At 37.2% G+C, this 23,429-nt stretch overlaps 1 protein-coding gene and 9 non-coding genes across 10 annotated transcripts; 2 read left to right on the top strand and 8 right to left on the bottom strand.

Annotated features, from left to right (window-relative positions):
* Positions 1-411: 411 nt before the first annotated feature.
* On the bottom strand, positions 412-484 carry Trnae-cuc (transfer RNA glutamic acid (anticodon CUC)). Its single transcript has one exon. It is a non-coding gene; the product is annotated as a tRNA-Glu (tRNA).
* Positions 485-1,253: 769 nt separating this feature from the next.
* On the bottom strand, positions 1,254-1,326 carry Trnar-ucu (transfer RNA arginine (anticodon UCU)). The gene has a single exon. It is a non-coding gene; the product is annotated as a tRNA-Arg (tRNA).
* A 159-nt stretch (positions 1,327-1,485) lies between these two features.
* Trnae-cuc (transfer RNA glutamic acid (anticodon CUC)) lies at positions 1,486-1,557 on the bottom strand. The gene has a single exon. It is a non-coding gene; the product is annotated as a tRNA-Glu (tRNA).
* Positions 1,558-1,662: 105 nt separating this feature from the next.
* Trnad-guc (transfer RNA aspartic acid (anticodon GUC)) lies at positions 1,663-1,734 on the top strand. The gene has a single exon. It is a non-coding gene; the product is annotated as a tRNA-Asp (tRNA).
* A 591-nt stretch (positions 1,735-2,325) lies between these two features.
* Trnar-ucu (transfer RNA arginine (anticodon UCU)) lies at positions 2,326-2,398 on the bottom strand. The gene has a single exon. It is a non-coding gene; the product is annotated as a tRNA-Arg (tRNA).
* A 158-nt stretch (positions 2,399-2,556) lies between these two features.
* Trnae-cuc (transfer RNA glutamic acid (anticodon CUC)) lies at positions 2,557-2,628 on the bottom strand. The gene has a single exon. It is a non-coding gene; the product is annotated as a tRNA-Glu (tRNA).
* A 1,963-nt stretch (positions 2,629-4,591) lies between these two features.
* Positions 4,592-4,663, bottom strand: Trnar-ucu (transfer RNA arginine (anticodon UCU)). Its single transcript has one exon. It is a non-coding gene; the product is annotated as a tRNA-Arg (tRNA).
* A 159-nt stretch (positions 4,664-4,822) lies between these two features.
* Trnae-cuc (transfer RNA glutamic acid (anticodon CUC)) lies at positions 4,823-4,894 on the bottom strand. Its single transcript has one exon. It is a non-coding gene; the product is annotated as a tRNA-Glu (tRNA).
* A 1,002-nt stretch (positions 4,895-5,896) lies between these two features.
* Positions 5,897-5,968, bottom strand: Trnae-cuc (transfer RNA glutamic acid (anticodon CUC)). Its single transcript has one exon. It is a non-coding gene; the product is annotated as a tRNA-Glu (tRNA).
* Positions 5,969-6,828: 860 nt separating this feature from the next.
* On the top strand, positions 6,829-8,659 carry LOC127882409 (sex peptide receptor-related protein 2-like). The gene is made up of 2 exons (XM_052431040.1): positions 6,829-6,959; positions 7,338-8,659. The coding sequence occupies exon 2, from the start codon at positions 7,361-7,363 to the stop codon at positions 8,510-8,512; it is 1,152 nt and encodes a 383-aa protein (XP_052287000.1). The 5' UTR covers positions 6,829-6,959; positions 7,338-7,360; the 3' UTR covers positions 8,513-8,659.
* The last annotated feature ends 14,770 nt before the right edge of the window (positions 8,660-23,429 follow it).

The raw sequence follows: 23,429 nt of genomic DNA, 5'->3' as shown, positions 1-23,429 counted from the left end.
GGGAACCCGGGGATGTCCCTGACAACAAACTTAAATCACTCTTTAGGCGAATTATGTTTCACTGAGGGAAAAAAAATGCACGAGACAAAAACTTACCTAATCTTTTTCCTAAGGAATTGTTAGGATGTATATTTAAGGGAAAATCTTGCCTTAGGTGATTTATCGAACTTAAGTAAATAACTATGAAAATACCTAAGGATCTTTGTGGATACGGACCCTGGATTAGAAGTCCAGCGCGCTATCCACTTCACATTTAAAATTTCCGGTCCGTCGCATCTTTTCACAGTCACACGTTCGAACTTGTTTCGGTCAAATGTTGTTCACGAGAAAATAATGTCAACTATTAAAACTGTTACAAGCTTCTGAAATGCGCCTTATTTTACAACATAAACATAACTTTGCAAAAGAGAATTCCCAAGCGGGAAAATCGAACCCCGGCCCCCACGGTGAGAGCGTGGAATCCTTACCACTAGACCACTTGGGAAGCTTGAGCTTCACATGTCAAATATGTAGTAGAAATATGCCTCGCTGGTCGAATGCTCTGTGTTCGCAATTATCTGTGGTTTGATATCGATGCACTTTATCAGCTTCCTCGATAATAGAGTGGTGAGTATCCCCGCCTGTCACGCGGAGAAACCGGGGTTCGATTCCCCGTCGGGGAGCACTTGCTTTTTTGCCTTTCTTCATATATTTGTGATTATTGTTAAGTGTAAATGAGGCCAAGCTTTCGTTCCACGCTGACTGCTTCATCTAGATGTATCAACGACGAAAAAAGGAAGCAAAAACGTTAAACATTAAGGCCGTTTAATTCTACATTATGTCCCATTATGTCTGTAGCACACCGTCAAACTAGTAGTGGTGCAATGTTGTATAATATATATTATCATTTCAAATATAAATGTTTGTGTGCTCGTTTCTGTGTTATATTCTATGAATAAATTAACACCCATTTTTAAAAGACCAACTTTTCTTTAATGGGACTTGTCATGCATTGATTTTAGAATATTTATTGGTACGTGTGGGTGGAGAAAGGTTGTCGTGTCCTTCAAACTCACAGTTTTACTTGAAAGTAAGAGACTACATGAAGTGAACTTGACACTTGGCGGTAAAGCTTGGGGTCATAATATACTAAATAATTTCCCTGTATAATTCAATGTAAAAGCGACAACTTTAAGCGAAAATAAATGCAACATTTTGCACATAGAGACCCACATAACCCTACCTTTTCTGAAAGGTCAAAACTTCAGTCAAATCATCCCAGGCGGGATTCGAACCCGCGACCTCTGGATTAGAAGTCCAGCGCGCTATCCACTGCGCTACGGGGATTTAAAATGTCCGGTCCGTCGCATCTTCTCACAGCCACACGTTCGAACTTGTTTCGGTGAAATGTTGTTCACGAGAAAATAATGTCAACTATTAATACTGGTACAAGCTTCTGAAAATGCGCCTTATTTTACAACATAAACATAACTTTGCAAAAGAGAATTCCCAAGCGGGGAATCGAACCCCGGCCGCCACGGTGAGAGCGTGGAATCCTAACCACTAGACCACTTGGGAAGCTTGAACTTCACATGTCAAGTATGTAGTAGAAATATGCCTCGCTGGCCAAATGCTCTGTGCTTGCAATTATCTGTGGTTTGATATCGATGTCCATTATCAGCTTCCTCGATAGTATAGTGGTGAGTATCCCCGCCCGTCACGCGGGAGACCGGGGTTCGATTCCCCGTCGGGGAGCACATGCTGTTTTGCCTTTCTTCATATATATTGTTATTATTTTATGTGTAAATGAGACCAAGGTTTCGTTCCACGCTGACTGCTTCATCTAGATGTATCAACGACGAAAAAAGGAAGAAAAAACGTTAAACATTAAGGCCGTTTAATTTTACGGTATGTCCCATTATGTCTGTAGCACACCGTAAAAATGGTAGTGGTGAAATGTTGTCAAATATATATTATCATTTCAAATATAAATATTTGTGTGCTCGTTTCTGTGTTATATTCTATGAATAAATTAACACCCATTTTTTAAAGACCAACTTTTCTTTAATGACACTTGTCATGCCTTGATTTTGGAATATTTATTGGTACGTGTGGTTGGAGAAAGGTTGTCGTGTCCTCCAAACTCACAGTTTTACTTGAAGGTAAGAGACTACGTGAAGTGAACTTGACACTTGGCGGTAAAGCTTGTGGTCACAATATATTAAATGATTTCCCTGTATAATTCAATGTAAAAGCGACAACTTTAAGCGAAAATGAATGCAACATTTTGCACATAGAGACCCACATAACCCTACCTTTTCTGAAAGGTCAAAACTACAGTCAAATCATCCCCGGCGGGATTCGATCCCGCGACCTCTGGATTAGAAGTCCAGCGCGCTATCCACTGCGCTACGGGGACTTAAAATGTCCGGTCCGTCGCATCTTTTCACAGTCACACGTTCGAACTCGTTTCGGTGAAATGTTGCTCACGAGAAAATAATGTCAACTATTAATACTGGTACAAGCTTCTGAACATGCGCCTTTTTTACAACATAAACATAACTTTGCAAAAGAGAATTCCCAACCGGGGAATCGAACCCCGGCCCCCACTGTGAGAGCGTGGAATCCTTACCACTAGACCACTTGGGAAGCTTGAGCTTCACATGTCAAGTATGTAGTAAAAATATGCCTCGCTGGCCGAATGCTCTGTGCTCGCAATTATCTGTGGTTTGATATCGATGTCCATTATCAGCTTCCTCGATAGTATAGTGGTGAGTATCCACGCCTGTCACTCGGGGACCGGGGTTCGATTCCCCGTCGGGGAGCACATGCTGTTTTGCCTTTCTTCATATATATATTGTGATTATTGTTAAGTGTAAATGAAGCCAAGGTTTCGTTCCACGCTGACTGCTTCATCTAGATGTATCAACGACAAAAAAGGAAGAAAAAACGTTAAACATTAAGGCCGTTTAATTTTACGGTATGTCCCATTATGTCTGTAGAACACCGTAAAACTGGTAGTGCTGAAATGGTGTCTAATATATATTATCATTTCAAATATAAATATTTGGTTTAAACATATTTATTTCGGAATGCATATACATCAAATAAATACACAGTAATATGTTGATTGACCTGGAAGCCAAACTTAGCTTATTGTTGGTCGTTCCACGAGCATGAATAAGCGATGCATTGGGCGAGAAGGACTTCTCTACATAAATGTTAATGAAGAGTGGTTGTGGTGGAAAGTACATGTGTATTATTAAATTGAGGTAAGGTTTAATGTGGGAAAAGTAGATGAGTATGGATACATAGATAAAGTGGATGTGTAAGTGATAGTTGGGAAGAGTTAGAGAAATGGAAGCGGAGATAGAGTGGTAGAACGAGGTTGGAGAAAGAGTTAGAATGAGCTGGGGAGCACGTTATAATAATGTGGGAATTGGTACCGAAGGCGTCTTATCAAAGCGTTTAGATATATCAATAAAGGTATGTACTGCTGCAAAAATAGTGCAGTTGTCTTCCAAAGAAAGAAGTGGATTTCCAAAAAGCAATACCTTGGTTGAGGGAAGGCAGAAGTGCGATACACAGTTCAAGAGGCGCACTCGAATGGTGGAGTACAATGGGCAGTGTAAAAATAGTGGCTAGATGTTTCTTCTTCGCCACAAGAGCAAAGAGGGGATTGTATAATGTTTTTACTAAACAGGTCATGTGAAAGCACACTGCAGTTTGTGCGTAGTCCTGTATGCATTATCTGGGATTTACGTTTGCCATAGTAATAATATTTTGGAACTTTGGTCGCTGATGATGGAAGACCTCTTTTAAATTTGTGGATGGATGATGCGTTCGAGGTTTCGGTTGAAAGGCTATTGAAAGCACGAGTTGTGGATGGGATAAATGAGTTGTAGTAGAGCGCAGGGAAATAAAGTGATTGATCATTCCTTAAATTATAGCGGTCGTTGGTATTCATTGGTGGACATAAGTCAGACAGATAGGATGGTGTTAGTTTATTAGTCATTTTGTAAAAAAGAGTGAGTTTATGTTTGGCTCTGCGATTACTTAAAGTTTCCCATCCGACTTCTTCCAAAAGCTTTTGGATAGAGATTAATTTCGTGGCACCTGTGACTATTCGTGCAGCCTCATGTTAGACGTTTTCTAACAGTTCTTGGTTTTGTAATGTACAGTTGTCGAAAACGACATCGCCGTATTCGAGTAAAGGACGAATAAATGATAAGGACATGGTTTCCAATGAGCATATAAATATTTGTGTGCTCGTTTCTGTTTTATATTCTACGAATAAATTAACACCCATTTTTTAAAGACCAACTTTTCTTTAATGGCACTTGTCATGCCTTGATTTTGGAATATTTATTGGTACGTGTGGTTGGAGAAAGGTTGTCGTGTACTCCGAACTCACAGTTTTACTTGAAGGTAAGAGACTACATGAAGTGAACTTGACACTTGGCGGTAAAGCTTGGGGTCACAATATACTAAATAATTTCCCTGTATAGTTCAATGTAAAAGCGACAACTTTAAGCGAAAATCAATGCAACATTTTGCACATAGAGACCCACTTAAGCATACCTTTTCTATAAGGTCAAAACTACAGTCAAATCATCCCCGGCGGAATCGAACCCGCGACCTCTGGATTAGAAGTCCAGCGCGCTATCCACTGCGCTACGGGGACTTAAAATGTCCGGTCCATCGCATCTTTTCACAGTCACACGTTCGAACTTGTTTCGGTGAAATGTTGTTCACGAGCAAATAATGTCAACTATTAATACTGGTACAAGCTTCTGAAAATGCGCCTTATTTTACAACATAAACATAACTTTGCAAAAGAGAATTCCCAAGCGGGGGATCGAACCCCGGCCGCCACGGTGAGAGCGTGGAATCCTAACCACTAGACCACTTGGGAAGCTTGAACTTTACATGTCAAGTATGAAGTAGAAATATGCCTCGCTGGCCGAATGCTCTGTGCTTGCAATTATCTGTGGTTTGATATCGATGTCCATTATCAGCTTCCTCGATAGTATAGTAGTGAGTATCTCCGCCCGTCACGCGGGAGACCGGGGTTCGATTCCCCGTCGGCGAGCGCTTGCTTTTCTGCCTTTCTTCATATATTTTGTGATTATTGTTAAGTGTGCATGAGGCCAAGCTTTTTCTTCCACGCTGACTGCTTCATCTAGATGTATCAACGACGAAAAAAAGGAAGAAAAAACGTTAAACATTAAGGCCGTTTAATTCTACAGTATGTCCCATTATGTCTGTAGCACACCGTCAAACTGGTAGTGATGAAATGTTGTCTAATATATATTATCATTTCAAATATAAATATTTGTGTGCTCGTTTCTGTGTTATATTCTATGAATAAATTAACACCCATTTTCTTAAGACCAACGTTTTTTAATGACACTTGTCATTCCATGATTTTGGAATATTTATTGGTACGTGTGGTTGGAGAAAGGTTGTCGTGTCCTCCAAACTCACAGTTTTACTTGAATGTAAGAGACTACACGAAGTGAACTTGAAACTTGGCGGTAAAGCTTGGGGTCACATTGTACTAAATAATTTCCCTGTATAATTCAATGTAAAAGCGACAACTTTAAGCGAAAATAAATGCAACATTGTACACATAGAGACCCACATAACCTTACCTTTTCTGAAAGGTCAAAACTACAGTCAAATCATCCCCGGAGGAATTCGAACCCGCGACCTCTGGATTTGAAGTCCAGCGCGCTATCCATTGCGCTACGGGGACTTAAAATTTCCGGTCCGTCGCATCTTTTCACAGTCACACGTTCGAACTTTTTTCGGTGAAATGTTGTTCACGAGAAAATAATGTCAACTATTAATACTGGTACAATCTGCTGAAAATGCGCCTTATTTTACAACATAAACATAACTTTGCAAAAGAGAATTCCCAAGCGGGGAATCGAACCCCGGCCGCCACGTTGAGAGCGTGGAATCCTAACCACTAGACCACTTGGGAAGCTGGAGCTTCACATGTCAAGTATGTAGTAGAAATATGCCTCGCTGGCCGAATGCTCTGTGCTCGCAATTATCTGTGGTTTGATAGCGATGCCCATTTACGTTTACCTAGAATTGAGGAACATATTGATTGTCAGACAATGTTCTTTTCTTTTTTTATTTCGACTATTTTGTTGTTGTTTTTTTGTGAACAAAACAACTGATTTCTTATTATCCTTTTTTTTACTTCCCATACGTTGTAAATAAAGGTTATATACATCCATATTGCAGGTATATAGAATACGAGCTCGTTGTTTTGTAAACCTTTTACATTCCGAAAAATAATAGTGGATGGTTGTGTAAATAAAGACATAGGTATTGTCTCTCACAAAACAGATCAATGTATCGATACATTCTCATCAATTGTATACATATAAGTAATATACGATAATACAACTTACTGAAACATAACGTCCAAATAGTTTTATTAATTTAACCATTACCGTCTGTATTTGTCTATGCTTAAACAAACAGTGTTTTCCTTTATGTCAAGATAATTAATCTTACTTAAAATTGTAATAAACTGCATGTTTTTATAGCAATTAACGCTTGCAGTCTGCCAATGCTGTTCTTTTATCACAAATTTATTTCATACTTCTTAATATGTATATCAAGCTTTGAACCTTTTGATCTAAATTTATTAAATGCTGATCTTGTTTAATACATATTTTGTTCTGTTCCGCTTATTTGACATTCGTCTTAATTAAGCACATTAATATAAGCACGATCTTAAGGGCCACTTAGAGTAATAGACTTACGAAATACGAAGTAATTTACCATTAATTGCTTGTTTGGCACGCTTTGTGGTTTTAAACGGATATGTGGTAAACGAAATGTTTTCAGAAACGATCCCATGATTATATAAAATATGTTCTTAAAAGTGTATTTTGATGGTAATGTGTACATAATTTTAGTTAACATTTAATTACAACTGGATCATTTTTTCGTGTATGGTATGTTTTTCTATGTATTTTTATTTTTCTTTAATGGTATATATTCGCAAATGCAGGTTAAATGATTTCAAATACACTAACTTCTTTGTTAATCCTACCCTAGTTATATCTGTTTATATAATTGACTTAAATACCTTTCCATACTTGAAATTACATTTCATAAACTAAATCATTAAAAGCATTGGTGTACATATTTGAAACTATATTAGGAAGTTAATATAAAATGCTCCAAAACTTGATGCAAATGCTACTCATTATTGTTCTTCTTACTTGTGCCTTTAGTGGATAATGAAATTACAAAACCATGCCTCAAAAACTTGATGAAATTACTCATTCAATATGTCTAATTCCTTCATTAATACCTTGCACTTTTTGCAGGCTTAAAGAGACAGCGCAGTGCCATGGAGGACATCCAAACCTATGACCTCGGTCCCGAACCACATATCAACTACAACGACACTCATCCCACATTCGGGTACGATTACTACTCTTTCGACGACTACGTGTACGTGTACGACTACGAACACGAGTACAGCATATTCGACTTTGAGATTGTGATCTACGGTTATATCTGGCCAGTCTTGGTCATAATAACGTTTCTATTCAATTGTCTTGCGATCGTTGGATTCTTACGAAAGCATATGCGAACTTCTGCTAATATTATTTTGGTCTTCATCTCAATATCGGACTCCCTTACCGGACTGGTGACCCTTCCAGCAACGTTCTATGTGTTCTCACGCGAACAAATGTGGCTTTCTAAAGACTGGTGCAATGCTACCATGATAACCAGGTTATACATTTCACGTGCATTTCACACCATTTCTGTCTGGGAAACCGTTCTCCTCGGTTTTCAACGGTTCTTGCATGTACGACACCCTGCTGCCGCTAACCGTTGGTGCACGATCAAGAAAACGATCGGCATTGTTGCTGTAGTGTACGTCCTGTCTTTTCTATTGCACATGTACCATGCCTTTGACATTAAGGCTAGTCATGGGTTTTGCCACTGGGTACTCGAAGAGCCATGCGGATGGGGCTGTGCTTATATCTGGGCCTCGTTTATCCTAGGTCACGCAATTCCCTGCGTGGCATTGGTGGCGTTCACGACACTGATGTTGCGATCAGTGAGCCTGAGACCTGTTAACACAAGTTTTGACAACAACGTTAGGCGACGAAGAGAGCAAAAGAGAAACATGACCATCGCTGTTCTACTGATAGTCGTCATATTTCTTATACCGGAGCTGCCTTACGGTCTCTTCTACTTGTTGACGATGATACTGAAACTGAGCGTGCAGAAAATACTACCTCTTAAGACAAACAGGATTATCCACGCCACGTATGAGCTGGCCTTGGTGCTAAGCTTTCATCTAAATTTCTGGGTGTACTGTGTGATGATGCGAAGCTTCAGGGCTGGCATTAAAACTCTTTTTAAGATGGCACGGTGCAAGGAAGGCACCTTTTCAGAACTTGAGCGCGAGCGCACGTCATCTCAGAAAATGAGTTATGAACTTGTTGGTGTCTCAGAAAAAGAGGCTGAAGACGTTAAAAAAATGTGAAAATATATAAATGTTACTCAACGATGTAACCAGCATACTCCTTTTACAAAAAGTCTAAGAGTAAGGTCTTATTTAGAACATTTTTATTATTGAAATCGGTTTTAATGGCAATGTTAAAATCAGTTTAAATATAACATTAAAAAATGAGTTGTCAGTTTCAAATGATCAATAATAATTAATAACGTAAAATTAGCAAGAAATATTTAATATCTCATTCTATGGCATTTTTATTTGACCTCTTACAGAATACTCGTTTTAATTACCTTAGGCGGGTGAAAGGCATACAGTTTATTTTGTATAATTTGCTTATTACATGTAGCGTTAATAGCGTTAAGTGTACAGAAAATTTGTAATATCCAATTGTATGGTATTGTATATAATCTTAGACAGAACACTCGTTTTTATCCTCTCTTATATGTGACATTCCGACTACTTTTTTTCATTATAGGTAGGTTCATTTTCATATTTAATTTAGTGACGTTAAATGATGCCACGAATGTACACACGACGACGTTATATAATACAGACGCGCACACTTCTCTCCTGTTATAAAGTTACTTGTGGATGCTGCTGCTGTTACTTTTACTGCTGCTGATGATGATTATATTCATATTCTGGTTGTCATTCTCTTTGTCGCGTGTTCAATTTAATAATAAATATACCGATAGCGCTTTTAGGCATACCATAACACAAAAATTAAAAACAATCGTCATAATCAGCACACTTTCGGCATAGGAAGCCTTGGGGACAACGATTTTCACACTAATTATGACAGTGACCTTGACCGTTTACCTAGTGTCCCCAGTTTCAATAGGGGTAATCTACTGTAGAAGGCCAATGCACTTGTGAAGTTTCAAGCAAAGCGGTTCATTCGTTGACGAGTTATTGATCGGAAACGATTTTCACACTTATTGTGATAGTGACCTTACCTTTGACCTAGTGACCCCAATTTCAATAGGGGTCATCTACTGTCCAAGGCTAATCCACTTGTGAAGTATCAAGCCAATCGGTCAATTCGTTAATGAGTTTTTAATCGGATACGATTTTAACTTTTATTGTGATAGTGACCTTGACCTTTGAACTAGTGACCTTAATTTCAATAGGGTTTTCCGATTTCCAGCAAAACAATATAAACTTTTCCTTTGAAGGGGGGCATAATTAAATAAGGGTTTATTGCTTGAAATATCCTGAGACAGTGTGACTGGGTTATTAAGTACGCTATGGGGTGAGGCAGATCAGGTTTTACGAACCAGTGGCTAAATAACTCATGTTGCATTATAAAAGATCTCACAAAGCGTGAGTTGTCTTGCACCTCAAGACTGTGCTACTTGGAAATAGTACATGTTTAAAGCAAAGGTTTTGGGAAATTTAAAATAAAAAAAAAACTATTTCAAACACATGATACAATAAACAAACATATAACTAATAATTGTCATGATTAGTTTATCATTACTTCGCAGACAAAACGACACAATTACATAATACCTTGAATGTGAATTTTCAGCTTATAGTACAACCAAACTTCAATGGCCAAACACGACAAAACTAGCAAGTCTGCAACAGCCAGTGCTGACATGAATCGCGAGGTGGTAGTAATACGACGCTTAGCTATATTTAAATGTAAAATCAGAACAAATGTACGTCTGCCATAAATAGCAGAAGTCGCATGTGTACTGTATACATTTGTAAAGAAGTAGAAACACCCAAGAGCTGAGCTTTTACATATTTACATAAGCTGAATCATAAAGCTTAGGAATGCAAATATGGTGTAAGTGCTACATAAGAACCACGAATATAACCACATATGGGCTTTAATATAGTAGTTCAACCCAATTTCATACATATGTGCTCAAGTGATGCAATACTTCTATAAAGAACCCGCTTTATAGATAAGCACATATAAAATGAGTTATTCTGATAGCATAACCTAGTTCCATCTAAATACGCACACATGAGTTGAGTTACTGCGATATAGTGTTACGCAATGACATACATATGCTAACTAGAAATGATTATTTGCAAAAGTCAAACGCAATGATTGGATATACACACATTCGATGAGACATACCGACAGTTATACGAAATTATAGATATATGCTTCCAAAAGAGTAATGAGTGCGAAGGAATTATACAGTTGCATAGATATTTCCATATTATATACATGCAATTTATTAAATTACATAAATATACCTCCAAGAGATGAGAAATTGCGAAAGCATTACCCAATGTAAAAGATTGACAGTTAGAAAAATCATGGAAACATGAGAGTCGGTTTTTCGCAGAACTTAGGTTCATAAAGTGCGGAAGGGTAGGCTATGTTAGTGCATGAAAATTACCAATTATAAAAAAATGTACTCGTATATAAGAAGTGAAGTGTCGTAATTATTACTTATCAAACCACAGCATCAACACAGCTTGTCCCACTGATCAAAGGACTAAACCCTTGAATAACCTTAAACGTCAAACGGCTAACGGATGATAGTCTAGAGCTATGTCAAGTACATTTCGTGAACGAATATTGAAATAAACTGCTACCGAGAATTCAGTAGCAATGTTCCCAAACAAATAGAATGTTGTTTTTGTTTATAAACGTGTTACATGTGCTTTAGGAAATACTGATAAAAATTAATGTTTACGCAATGATACGACCTCATATTAATATTGCTTTGAAGGCAGACACGATATTTTGTAAGCTTAATATTAGCACGTTCAACGAATGTAAAGTTTCTATAACGTTTTAACTGTATGAAAACGAAACTTTAAAAACTTTACCATAATAATCTATTTTTACATGCATTAATGTTCGTATTGCAGTCGTAATAGAGAATAATAGGTTGGTGACGTGGATGGAGAATGGTTATCTGGCAAGTCGGAGGAATTCGGCTCACCCGATAAGATCCTCTGACGAGCCAGATTCCATTCTCCATCTACGTCACCAACCTATTATTCTATTTATCCTGTCACATTTACAACATTCGTTGAAATGTTTTTAAATATCTAGTTTTCGAGTATTTTGTGTTTAAATATGTAATATGGTAAACATCACGCGCGAAAAAAACACAGAAATCGAGTTACTCGTAATTAATTCAATACAAAAAGACTAAATTATGCTGTTTAAATAATAATGTTTTTTTTTACATGTATTTGGTATTTTATTAATAGAAAAAACTATATTTTATTAATAGAAAATAGTAAATGCATGCCCATGCGCGGATAGCAACTGACGGATATTCGAGGTCACATGGTCATCTAGCCTAATATCTTTTGGGAAATTAGGTTACCTGGTTATCGGGCTGATTTAAAGGCATTTGACAGGATAAATCGCAATATTCTCCCTGACGGTTTTATTTAGCACATGGTTTATCGTCTGAGTACGTCGTCCATGCACAATTTAGGCTTCTAGATCGGCTCAAAGACCACAACACTTTCCATACGAAATGAACACTATCGCTGTCCCGAACTAGCACCGATTATCTTAATTGTTGAATGTTCTCAATTGTTTTAATAAATGTCGTAAACTACCTGCCATAGTGTCGTAGAAAAGAGATGTCCAATTAATATCTCAAGTATTTGTAAAGAGATGTTCACTTACCTTTATTCCGTACCAAAATTGATAATACGTTTCCCACAATTTCAAAACATAAAATTGGAGTCAATAACGTCCCGAACAGAATAGGCTGGTAAGGGTGATTTGATACATTATTGCCTGAAACATTATCACCTGAAACTAACATTTTGTTTTTAAATGAAACAATGCAATCTTAAAAACTCGTAATCCCTTTTTTAAAGAACTAATAACAGCAGTCCGTTAATATCAGAGTCCCTTGGCGTTTTAACGATATTCCAACGTAGCGTGCCGCATGCAACTGTATTCTTAAAAATATTATTTTATATCAGCACTACATTTGATATCAATTTTTATTAGTTTTAAGTAGTAGCTACTCTTTTGTTTTTTTCATCAATTTTATTCGGTGATCAGCCGTTTAGTATAGAGAACACGTTTACGTTAATAGCATGTTCTTTTATGAATTGTATTATGAGCTAATGATAAAGTTTTTTCAACCAATCGTGACAACACAATCCAAAACACGGTCAGCATAAGGCGTCGCTGTTAATTGCTCGCTCAAGTCATCCATTGCTCTTCATTTTGCGACTGCAGCGATGGTTCGGCAAATTTCATAATACGATCTTCATTACTTCGTGTTTCTTCATTTGAGAAAGAACCCTTCCTATAGTCACCTTCATGGAGCTTTATGATGTTTTCAATCAACATTTCAAGTGCGATCATATGGCGAATCAATACTAACTAAGAGATCATTTCAAGCGTTCTTGTGTAAAAGAGCATGTATTTGTTAAGCGGCTACCTTTAAAATATCATCATTTAAGAAATATTAATTACATGGTTGAGACGTATGTAAGACTCGCTCTCATACACGCGCAGAAAACTTTTATTTATAATATTATCAAAAGTTTCCTGTGTACACTTTCAAAGAGAGCGGGGAAATACGTTATTTTAAAAGTAGTTGAATCTTTATGACGATATGAACATTAAATAAATACGAAGTTTTGTTGTAATCGAGTAAAATTCTAATTAAAGCGCACGATGTTTGCTTACATACATTTGAATCCCACTAGGGGCATATTTCAAAACAAATATGTGTATGCTTCCCTAATAGGAGCAGCATTAAGTCACATATTTGTCTATCCACCCATATACTGATTTTGATGAAATCGATTTTGTGTAGGTCTGAATCCAATTTTCCTGATATACTTTTTCGCCCTACTCGATGTACTTTTGTCATTTGATTCTTCCGGTTGTCTTTCGAGCAATCATGCTTTTTGTTTCCGCGCAAGATCATATGAGCTTATGATCTGTCTTAAAAAATCTGAATATGCAAGTTTCGTCAAGGGTGAACCTACGCATTTTATAAAATCAGAAGATGTTTTAAGTTATCGGCCTTTCAATTATAATTTATTTTGGTCTCTGCACTTATATTCCGAATTTTATTAAACTTTATATACTTTATATACAGCAAGCCTATGAAGAAGATATTAGTAAATGTTTGGGTTGTTCTACTCCAATACCTTTTGAGTTATTGCTCAGTGATTAAAACTATGACGTTTTCTTATGAAAGTTTTTCGTCTGATCTCAAGAAGTTATGGTTCTTACAGGGCGTATTGGAGCGTATTGTAATATCGTTCCGCTTCAGAAAGCGTTAAGGGAGATATTGTCTCTTGAAAAATAATTCGTTTTGACAAAAGATCTCGAACACAAACCACACTTTTAAGAAAGTTTATATGAGCTCTCCAGCTCATGCCCTTTCAGTTTCACACACGATATGGCAAGCGACATTTAACAACATCATGAATAACGACGATCATTTATTATCGTTTAACATTTTCTTGTAAAATTCGCGTCAAGGTTCACTAAAATGTTCAAGAGTGAGGTTTTTCTTTCCCTAAATTAGTGACGTTTGTACAATTCAATTGGCGTTAAATTTATCGCACTGAACAGAATACAGTTGTGATATTAGTGTGCAACAACGCAAATATAGCCGAACATTTGTATCACATTTATCAAACTTTCTTGTAGGAATATCCTGCAGTATATTCTAACTATCATTTAATTACATTATAAATGATCTTCAGATATTCGATCCATTCTCCTAATTATAAAGCTTTTATACTGTGTGTGTGTCCTGGTGTTGATGTATTGTCTGACACAAGCATAGATAGACTATAATTTATCAATATGATTTATGACAATTTTGTCTTGATTCTCGCACAGTGTTTTTGTTTGGCTTGTTTATGAATTTATGACAATTTTCAAAATTAGTGCAGTGTAGCAGAAAATGAAATATTGAGAATTGAACATACTCACACATAAAATGAGCAGTTCAGTAAACATAGAAGCTGCGTAGAGCATTAATGCACATTTCAAAAGTTTAAGTGCAATTGTCAATAACACACACAAAGTAAAGATATATATGAAGTAATTATAAACTTATCAATATGTGACAATTTGATGACGTGCTTTCACAGCAAATGTAACTAGGCAAAATGCAACTACCATGTATCAGAAAGCATATGACAGTAGTTAAAATAAGAATGTCATTTAACAGCATGCATGTTCTGTATTAAAATAAGAATGTCATTTAACAGCATGCATGTACTGTATTAAAATAAGAATGTCATTTAACAGCATGCATGTTCTGTATTAAAATAAGAATGTCATTTAACAGCATGCATGTTCTGTATTAAAATAAGAATGTCATTTAACAGCATGCATGTTCTGTATGAAAATAAGAATGTCATTTAACAGCATGCATGTCCTGTCGGATTTTCCCTTCCATAAGTTTGTCTGTAACAAATTTATTTTGCAAAGCTTGCTTTATTATCTTAAAATAGCAATTTCCACATTATTTGGGCAATAGTTTTGATAAAAGGTTTTTGAAATTCCAAATTAATCCACATACTTGTTTAGATGTATTAATCCACATACTTGTTTAGATGTATTAATCCACATACTTGTTTAGTTGTTTCAATTTTTGTAATATGTCATTATTCTTAATTGAAAATGATGAAGGTTTACTAAAACCAGGTCATGGATACCGTCCTCCAGCACCGTTTAGAGACAAATGGAAAGTTTTAAATACTATAACTGTTAAGCATTAAGAATTTACTGGCTGAATGGATGAACACATTTTCTCAAATCTGATTTCAATTTCAAGTCCTATTGGCAAAATAAAACAAAGTTAAGTGGGACATTGACATACTTGAAAATATCCTGTTTATTTTGATATACATTTGATCACTTTCGAATAAAAATCAGTCGAGTTGAGGTTTGCAACATCGCGGATCTTTCGATCACCTAACCTTCATATTTAACGAGTTCCCATTGATGATCATATTACTTAAGCGCGTATCCGTGTTTTTCAATTAAGGCAGGTTTACTTTTAAAAAATAACATGTTCTTCATCTCTCGATCCCATGTACATTTATCTGACCTCACTAAGAACGCAAGCGATTCATCTTCTGGGACGATGAAATTCCTGCTGACGTCAATAAACATCCGGTCTTAGATACACTTATCAAAGTTTTCCATAAGTCAAGTAAAGGCTTTTAAAATAACAGCGCGGATTTTCAGCCAGTATTTCGTAGGAGTCGAGGGCAGTGACCCTAGCGCAAGGGCGCTCTAATTAGGAGACATAGAAATTGACAGATTTACCACGTTTAATACTTCGAAATATTAATCATGATGAAAACAGATTTAACTAGTTAAACATAACAATAAAGCTTGTAACGGTGGGCATCTAGATGGGTATACTTTATAAATATCATAGTGCTTAAAATTTAAAGATCAATGGAAAATGGTAGCATCGATGGGAACAACGGAAGAATATAAAATGTAACAGAATGGATGTTCGGAAGACATAAAAGACACCTATCTTTATTGTAGGGGAACAGTAATGGGACTGTTAAGTATTACAAAGCGGTTAAATAACATTTCGATGGATTAATACAATAACTTTAATGACAAAGAAAAAATGATATCAATTTTTCCGCAACTTTTGATTTATTTAAAAAAATAATATAACAATTTTTTTTAAATAAGTAAGATGACATCAACATAAGCTTTTCCAAAACAGAACGCCCCACCCTTTGTACGCTTCGACAGTTTATTGTACATTTTATATCAGTTATCTTATAAATAATTCATATATATTATAACCTGAAAAAAATCAGATATTTGATAAAAAAATACAGGATACAGTGGTTTATCCAATTCATCATTTAGTCATTATATATTTTCGTTTTTTGTGTAAGTCATGTCTCACGTTCACCGTTCTTTTAATTTTATATGTATATCAGCTTCAAACTGACATTTTATCAAATATGATTGTAACTGAAACGCCGAAAGTATATTCAAAGCGGCTTGCTATCTTTTAAATTAAAACAGTAGGTACCGAGATAAATACTTGTTGCACACAAGTCTTAACCCTTGTGTCACCGCCTTGGAACGGTCATTGCAAAAGAGTGAGTGTTTTAACCGGTTTAATGCGCATACAACAATATAGCATGTTAAAAGACTTCTCAATGAGAAAAAACTTGGGAATTTTATAAAAACTGTTATATTTTCAAGGAACAATTATATAATTGTACAGCAATATTACATGTTCAAAGTGTTCAAAGGTAACCTCAATGGAGAAATAAAATGACATTTTAGTTCACTTTTATGCTTTCATGTTAAGATTATCTGATTTTTTTGTAAGAGCATGTTTAAAGGAATACTTAATGGAGAATTACATTTGCACATTTATATTGACAGGGAACAAATATATTGCTGTTTATAAATATAGCATGTTTAAAGGAGAAATACAAAAAATATGTATTTGATAAAATCTCAGTAAACCCAATCTACCATTTGAAGTCAGTTCCCACTTTCTAGCTTTTTTGTTGGATTTATACAAGCTGCCAAAAGACGTTTTATCAACAATGGGTATAATTAACCAGTCGCCAACTGTCAATCAAATATTTTGATTAGCCAATCAGATATCGATTTTCACACACCCCTTAGCAGCGCTTATATGACCGCCATTTTGTCCGACAAACAAAGCATGTCGTTCATATGGAATGAGCGTAACTTTTAAGGGTTTACACAAATTTTATATGAAATGCCTAATCATTGCTGTTTGATCATAATTTAAAATTGAAGGTGTTATACACACTGTACAAAAGGACATTATTTTTCTTATCTTTCTTGAAAATATGAACGAGTAATAAAAACAAATATGAACACAAAAGTTGTGCGTTCTCTAAAACGTGTTAAACCGTTTGATGCACAATATTATTAAGCAGTTAAGGCAACCTAATAATTTTTAATAATCTCGGTGTAATTGTCGATAATTAATAAATAACAGTATATGTTCATCAGAATGTATTAACATTGAGGCATTGTTAGGTACTGTACACAAGAAAAGAAAACTGTTTAGTTACTTCCAATAACATATTGATTTTCTGTGGATTATAAGCAACGGAAACATTCATTATTATTAACTTAAATATTTTTTTTAACTTAAGTAAAAAACAACAGCAAAAAGGTGTTTTCAACGCGGCTTAGACAGCTATAGTGACTTCATGTGTACAATGCATTATATTAATACGGGGGAAAATGTGAACATTGCAATGAACATATAAAGGTTATCTAGTTATAACAATGCATTATATACATAAAAAAATTCCAGCACTGGAAAACCAACATTTAATTTTTGAGAGTGAACTGTAACTGGTTTGCATTAAAAAAAAGCATGTTATAAAAATGCAAATCAGACAATCTGTAAATAAAACCACGAAACTAGACATATATTAAATTATGGTGTGACTCAAATTGTTATTTACATCTAAATAAACAGAATCGGTGTCTTTTTTAACATAACACAATAAACCAGAGATTTATACATTTTAATAAACGGAAAAAAACGCACTCATTCATAATGATATAGATGCGTCATTTGGATTGGGTACTATAATATATTCATCCAAATAATTATATATAAATAGCCATAAGGCCGTTTAATACAAATCCAAGTTTATAATAAAAATAAATGTTCATTTTTACAAGTGATCTTTATTCAGCTCCCTGTATATGTATATGAAACGTTTCTGATAGTCAGCCTTTCGTTTACTCATTTATTTTGATTACGCAATTTGTCTCTTCAGCATATATGATTGTATTGAAGTTTTACAAAGCAGTTTATTTTTTTTTGTGGCCTTAACACTTTATTTTAATCCATATAAGACATATAATGTATACATGTATATGATCATAAAACAAAGTGATACCATGTAATAGTAATAATATTCATACATGTTATACAAGATATGCTAATATATACTTTTTGACCTTGTGGTTTCCTTCTGGTTAAAAAAAGTTAATATGTATTTTTTTCCTTTAGTTGTTTTTGATAGGTGTTTTTAAAGAAAAGAAAAACAACGAAAACAACAGAATAGTTATGAATAAGGATGAGTTGCATCAAGTGGGTATAAAGCATACTGGACTTGTTTATCTAAGTTTAATGTTTTTTCATTTGAAGTGTATCAGTGTGAAGGGCAATTTCTTTTTCAATTTGAATCTTACGTTTTAAGTAATTGATAACACTTAGTATTGTTGAAAATAGCCTGATACATCATTACAAAATATACGATTTCATCGCCTATTCCGCTATCACTGCGATCTTCTTGTCGTAGTTTTCCAATCACTATACCACGTGACTATGTGGGCGGAGCGATCGATAATTTGGCGACCCGTCAATTGAAACGCCGAAATAAATATTCAATGCGTTTCATCTTGCTTTCTTTAAAATAACAACTTTTGAAACCGAGACAGTTACTTGTTTTTACACAAGCCTTAACTTTAGGGTCACCGGCTTGAAACGCAGTGGGTGTTTTAACCTGATCAATAACTCAAATTAAGTATAAATAACATAATATAAAAATGTAGTCTTCTATAATTTAAATGGTATCGTTGTAATTTGTCCAAAATGACACATTGCTTATCTTGATTTATGTGCTTTAAATATAAATAATGAATATTTATATTGTAAGACCCGTCAGTGTAATTTAAATTTACAGCAATTTCGAAGGCACACACTTTGAGGAAATAAAAGGGCATAATTTTGCTAAATTGTATGCCAGTGTTTGTGCACTTCTCCGATCCCGCGATTATTACAAACAAATTGTGATGTTAAAAAATCCGTATTAGAAATATAATTATGGATTTGTTGAAAACCATACTTATAGCGTCGCTACAACGCCGGCAAAAGGGTGAATTTCTAGAAAGGTATGTGTACGACCGGTCTGGCCGTTATGAGGAAATGAGGAACGACGACAAAGAGACCCTCCGCCAGTCAGGTCTGTTGTGGGCTGTTTAGAGAACTTCAACCATTTGGAGAGACGTCCACTCTTTCACATTGTCCATCTAACTTTTCTTCCGACAGCATGGTTCCGGTTCTTTGAAAGAAATTCCGCCAGTTTGCCTTATATGATTATATTTAACCCTTTTTGACACTCTAGAAGTCACATTGTACTCCAATCTTCATGACTCTTTGCGAGAATATTTGTTCTGACAATATAAAATCTGAGATTGATAATGGTTCCAGTTCGATAAAAAAACAGGAGCGCCAGGGGCACGGGACAATATTCCTTCTATAACTATAGAAAAACCTTTATTTGTTAACACTCTAGTAGTAACAATTCAGTTCAAGCTTCATGAAACTTGATCAGAACATTTGTTCTAATGATATCTGGGCCGAGTTCCAAACTGGTTTTGGTCTTTTGAAAAACATGGCCGCCTATGGTCGGGGCTGTTTCACCTTTATGTAATGCTCATGTAAATAATTTTTTATTATAAAATGTATAATATGATAGGTATGCTTGATTGCAGAACAATATGCTTATTAAGTGAGTTTGCCTTCACGCAGACCGGGCCAAAACTGAATAGTATGCACAAAGGGCAACCTATATTGCCGCTGACACTGATGGTATAACAGGATGTACTACAAATATACCTTAGATAGATGCATGAAGTTGGCACTGACATAGACAATCGACATTTGACATTCGAATATCGAGCCAGGGCGAATGTCGAGACATCTCTGACATCGACATTCGACAAAAGTCCCGAATATCGAGCTGGGGCGAATGTCGAGCCAGCTCTGACATCGACATTTGGCAAAAGTCCCGAATATCGAGCTGGGGCGAACGTCGATCCAGCTCTGACAGCGACATTCGGCAAAAGTCCCGAATATCGAGCTGGGGCGAATGTCGAGCCAGCTCTGACATCGACATGCGGCATTAGTCCCGAATATCGAGCTGGATCGAATGTCGAGCCAGCCAGCTCTGACATCTACATTCGGCAAAAGTCCCGAATATCGAGCTGGGGCGAATGTCGAGGCAATTCTGCCAAAGTCCCGAATATCGAACAGGGACGAATATCGAGCCAGCTCTGTCATCGACATTCGGCGCTAGGCCCGAATATCGAGCTGGGGCGAATGTCGAACAAGCTCTTACGTCGACATTCGGCGAAAGTCCCGAATATTGAGCTGGGGCGAATGTCGAGCCAGCTCTGACATCGACATTCGGTGAAAGTCCCGAATATATAGATGTGGGGAATGTCGAGCCAGCTCTGACATCGACATTTGGCACTATTCCCAAATATCGAGCTGGGGCGAATGTCGAGCCAGCTCTGATATCGATATTTGGCAAAAGTTCTGAATATCGAGCTGGGGCAAATGTCGAGCCAGGTCTGACATCGACATTTGGCAAATTGCCCGGATATCCAGCTGGGACAAATGTCGAGCCAGCTCTGCTATCGACCTTCGAAACTTGTCCCGAACATCGAGCTGGGGCGATGACCGAGCTAACTCTGACATCGACATTAGGCAAAAGTCCCGAATATCGAGCTGTGGCGAATTCGAGCCAGCTCTGATATCGACATTTGACAAAACGTCTCGAATAACGAGCATGGGCGAATGTCGAGCCTGCTCTGAAATCAACATTCGGCAAAAGTCCCGAATATTGAGGCGAATGTCGAGTCAGTTTTGACATCGACATTGGAAGAAATTCCGAATATCGAGCTGGGGCGAATGTCGAGCAAGCTCTGACATCGACATTCGGCAAAAGTCTTGAATATCGAGCTGGGCGAATGGTGTGCCAGCTCTGGTATCAACAGTTGGCACTAGTCCTGAATATCGAGTTGGGGCGAATATCGAGCCAACTCTGACATCGACATTCGGCAAAAGTCCTGAATTTCGAGCTTGGGCGAATGTCGAGCCAGCTCAGACATCGACATTCGGCAAAAGTCCCGAATATCGAGCTGGGACGAATGTCGAGCCAACTCTGACATCGACATGCGGCATTAGTCCCGAATATCGAGCTGGATCGAATGTCGAGCCAGCCAGCTCTGACATCTACATTCGGCAAAAGTCCTGAATATCGAGCTGGGGCGAATGTCGAGGCAATTCTGACATCGACATTCGGCCAAAGTCCCGAATATCGAACAGGGACGAATATCGAGCCAGTTCTGTCATCGACATTCAGCACTAGGCCCGAATATCGAGCTGGGGCGAATGTCGAACAAGCTCTTACGTCGACATTCGGCGAAAGTCCCGAATACAGAGCTGGGGCGAATGTCGAGCCAGCTCTGACATCGACATTCGGTGAAAGTCCCGAATATATAGATGTGGCGAATGTCGAGCCAGCTCTAACATCGACATTTGGCACTATTCCCAAAAATCGAGCTGGGGCGAATGTCGAGCCAGCTCAGACATCGACATTCGGCAAAAGTCCCGAATATCGAGCTGGGACGAATGTCGAGCCAACTCTGACATCGACATTCGGCACTACGGAAATGCTCGAAAATGCTGCCTTAAATCATTTCCGTTTTATAATGGGACACTTTGCGAATAGGAATTCGTGGTAACTAACCTTCATGCTTCATAAGACTAGAAGTTTATTATCTGGATTTTGTTCGACCATTTCGATAGATTTTAGTTTTAGTCAAATATAAGAGCCTTCAGTGTGTATTAAGTCGAACTGAATCTCATCACAGCCGTTTTATTGCCTATGTACAAGAAACATTTTCGAACACATAGTGTACCGTAGACGTACAAGTAATATTAAGGATGTGTATGGTTTACTAAAGTTTCTTTGGTATGAGAAGAAATGTTCGAATTAATTGCATAACGGCAGAGGTTTACGTATTTTAAACAGTTTTAACATTCGCCCCATCTCGCTATTCGGGACTTTGCCGAATGTCGATGTCAGCGCTAGCTCGACATTCGTCCCAGCTCGATATTAAGGACTTTGCCGAATGTCGATGTCAGAGCTGGCTCGACATTCGCCCCAGCTCGATATTTGGAACTTCTGTCGAATGTCGATGTCAGAGCTGGCTCGACATTCGTCCCAGCTCGATTACCGGTCTTTTGCCGAATGTCGATGTCAGAGCTGGCTCGACATTCGTCCCAGCTCGATATTCGGGACTTTGGCCGAATGTCATTTTCAGAGCTGGCTCGACATTCGCCCCAGCTCGATATTCGGGACTTTTGCCGAATGTCGATGTAAGAGCTGGCTCGACATTCGCCCCCGCTGGATTTTCGGGGGTTTTGCCGAATGTCGATGTCAGAGCTGGCTCGACATTCATCCCAGCTCCATATTCGAATGTCGAATGTCGATTGCCGATGTCAGTGCCAACTTCACGCACCTACTTGAAACAGCCTTCACGCAATTAATATTTTGATTATATTTTTAAATTATTCACTCACAAAACATGTTTAATTGACACGTATCAACACAACACATGGTCCAAAGTTTGCAAAGACGGTTCTGAAGGCTCCACTAGTATGTTGTTAAATTGATTTTGCCTTGATATTAATTACATGCCATTTGAAATATGCATCCACTAAACAAGTAAGATATGTTTTTTCTCCATCAAATTGCTAGCATAAGGCACGTTAAACCGAATCCTGGTTTTGTTCAGAAACTCCAATCGAAGAACTGGTTCCGCCTCCGAATTATCTGGGTTAGACATTTATCGCTAAGATCGTTTCTCAGTTGTTCGATTTGATGGTCTATTGTAGGCAACCACATTTAGCTCCGTGCTCTTGTTTGCATTTTCCCTCTGTTGAGCATAACAACTTCATATGCAAGATTTCATATCATAATGAACAAGTTCTGAAAGTGTGAATGTTATATGTTTCAAAGTGTATGAGACCGATTTCGAACATCGGTGTGACAGACTGACGAATCGACAGACGGACCACCGACAGGCAGACATACTTACATGCAGCCAGACAGACACCCCGACGCAGTCAGACAGACACACCGACAGACATAACGAGAGTCGCCACGACAGACAGGC

The sequence above is a fragment of the Dreissena polymorpha genome, chromosome 5, assembly GCF_020536995.1.
Source record: "Dreissena polymorpha isolate Duluth1 chromosome 5, UMN_Dpol_1.0, whole genome shotgun sequence".
Classification (NCBI taxonomy): domain Eukaryota; kingdom Metazoa; phylum Mollusca; class Bivalvia; order Myida; family Dreissenidae; genus Dreissena; species Dreissena polymorpha.
This window is presented reverse-complemented; position numbering and strand designations above follow the sequence as displayed.

Excerpts from the sequence above, each read along its gene's own strand:
- LOC127882409 (XM_052431040.1), top strand. The coding sequence starts at position 7,361 with ATGGAGGACATCCAAACCTATGACCTCGGTCCCGAACCACATATCAAC.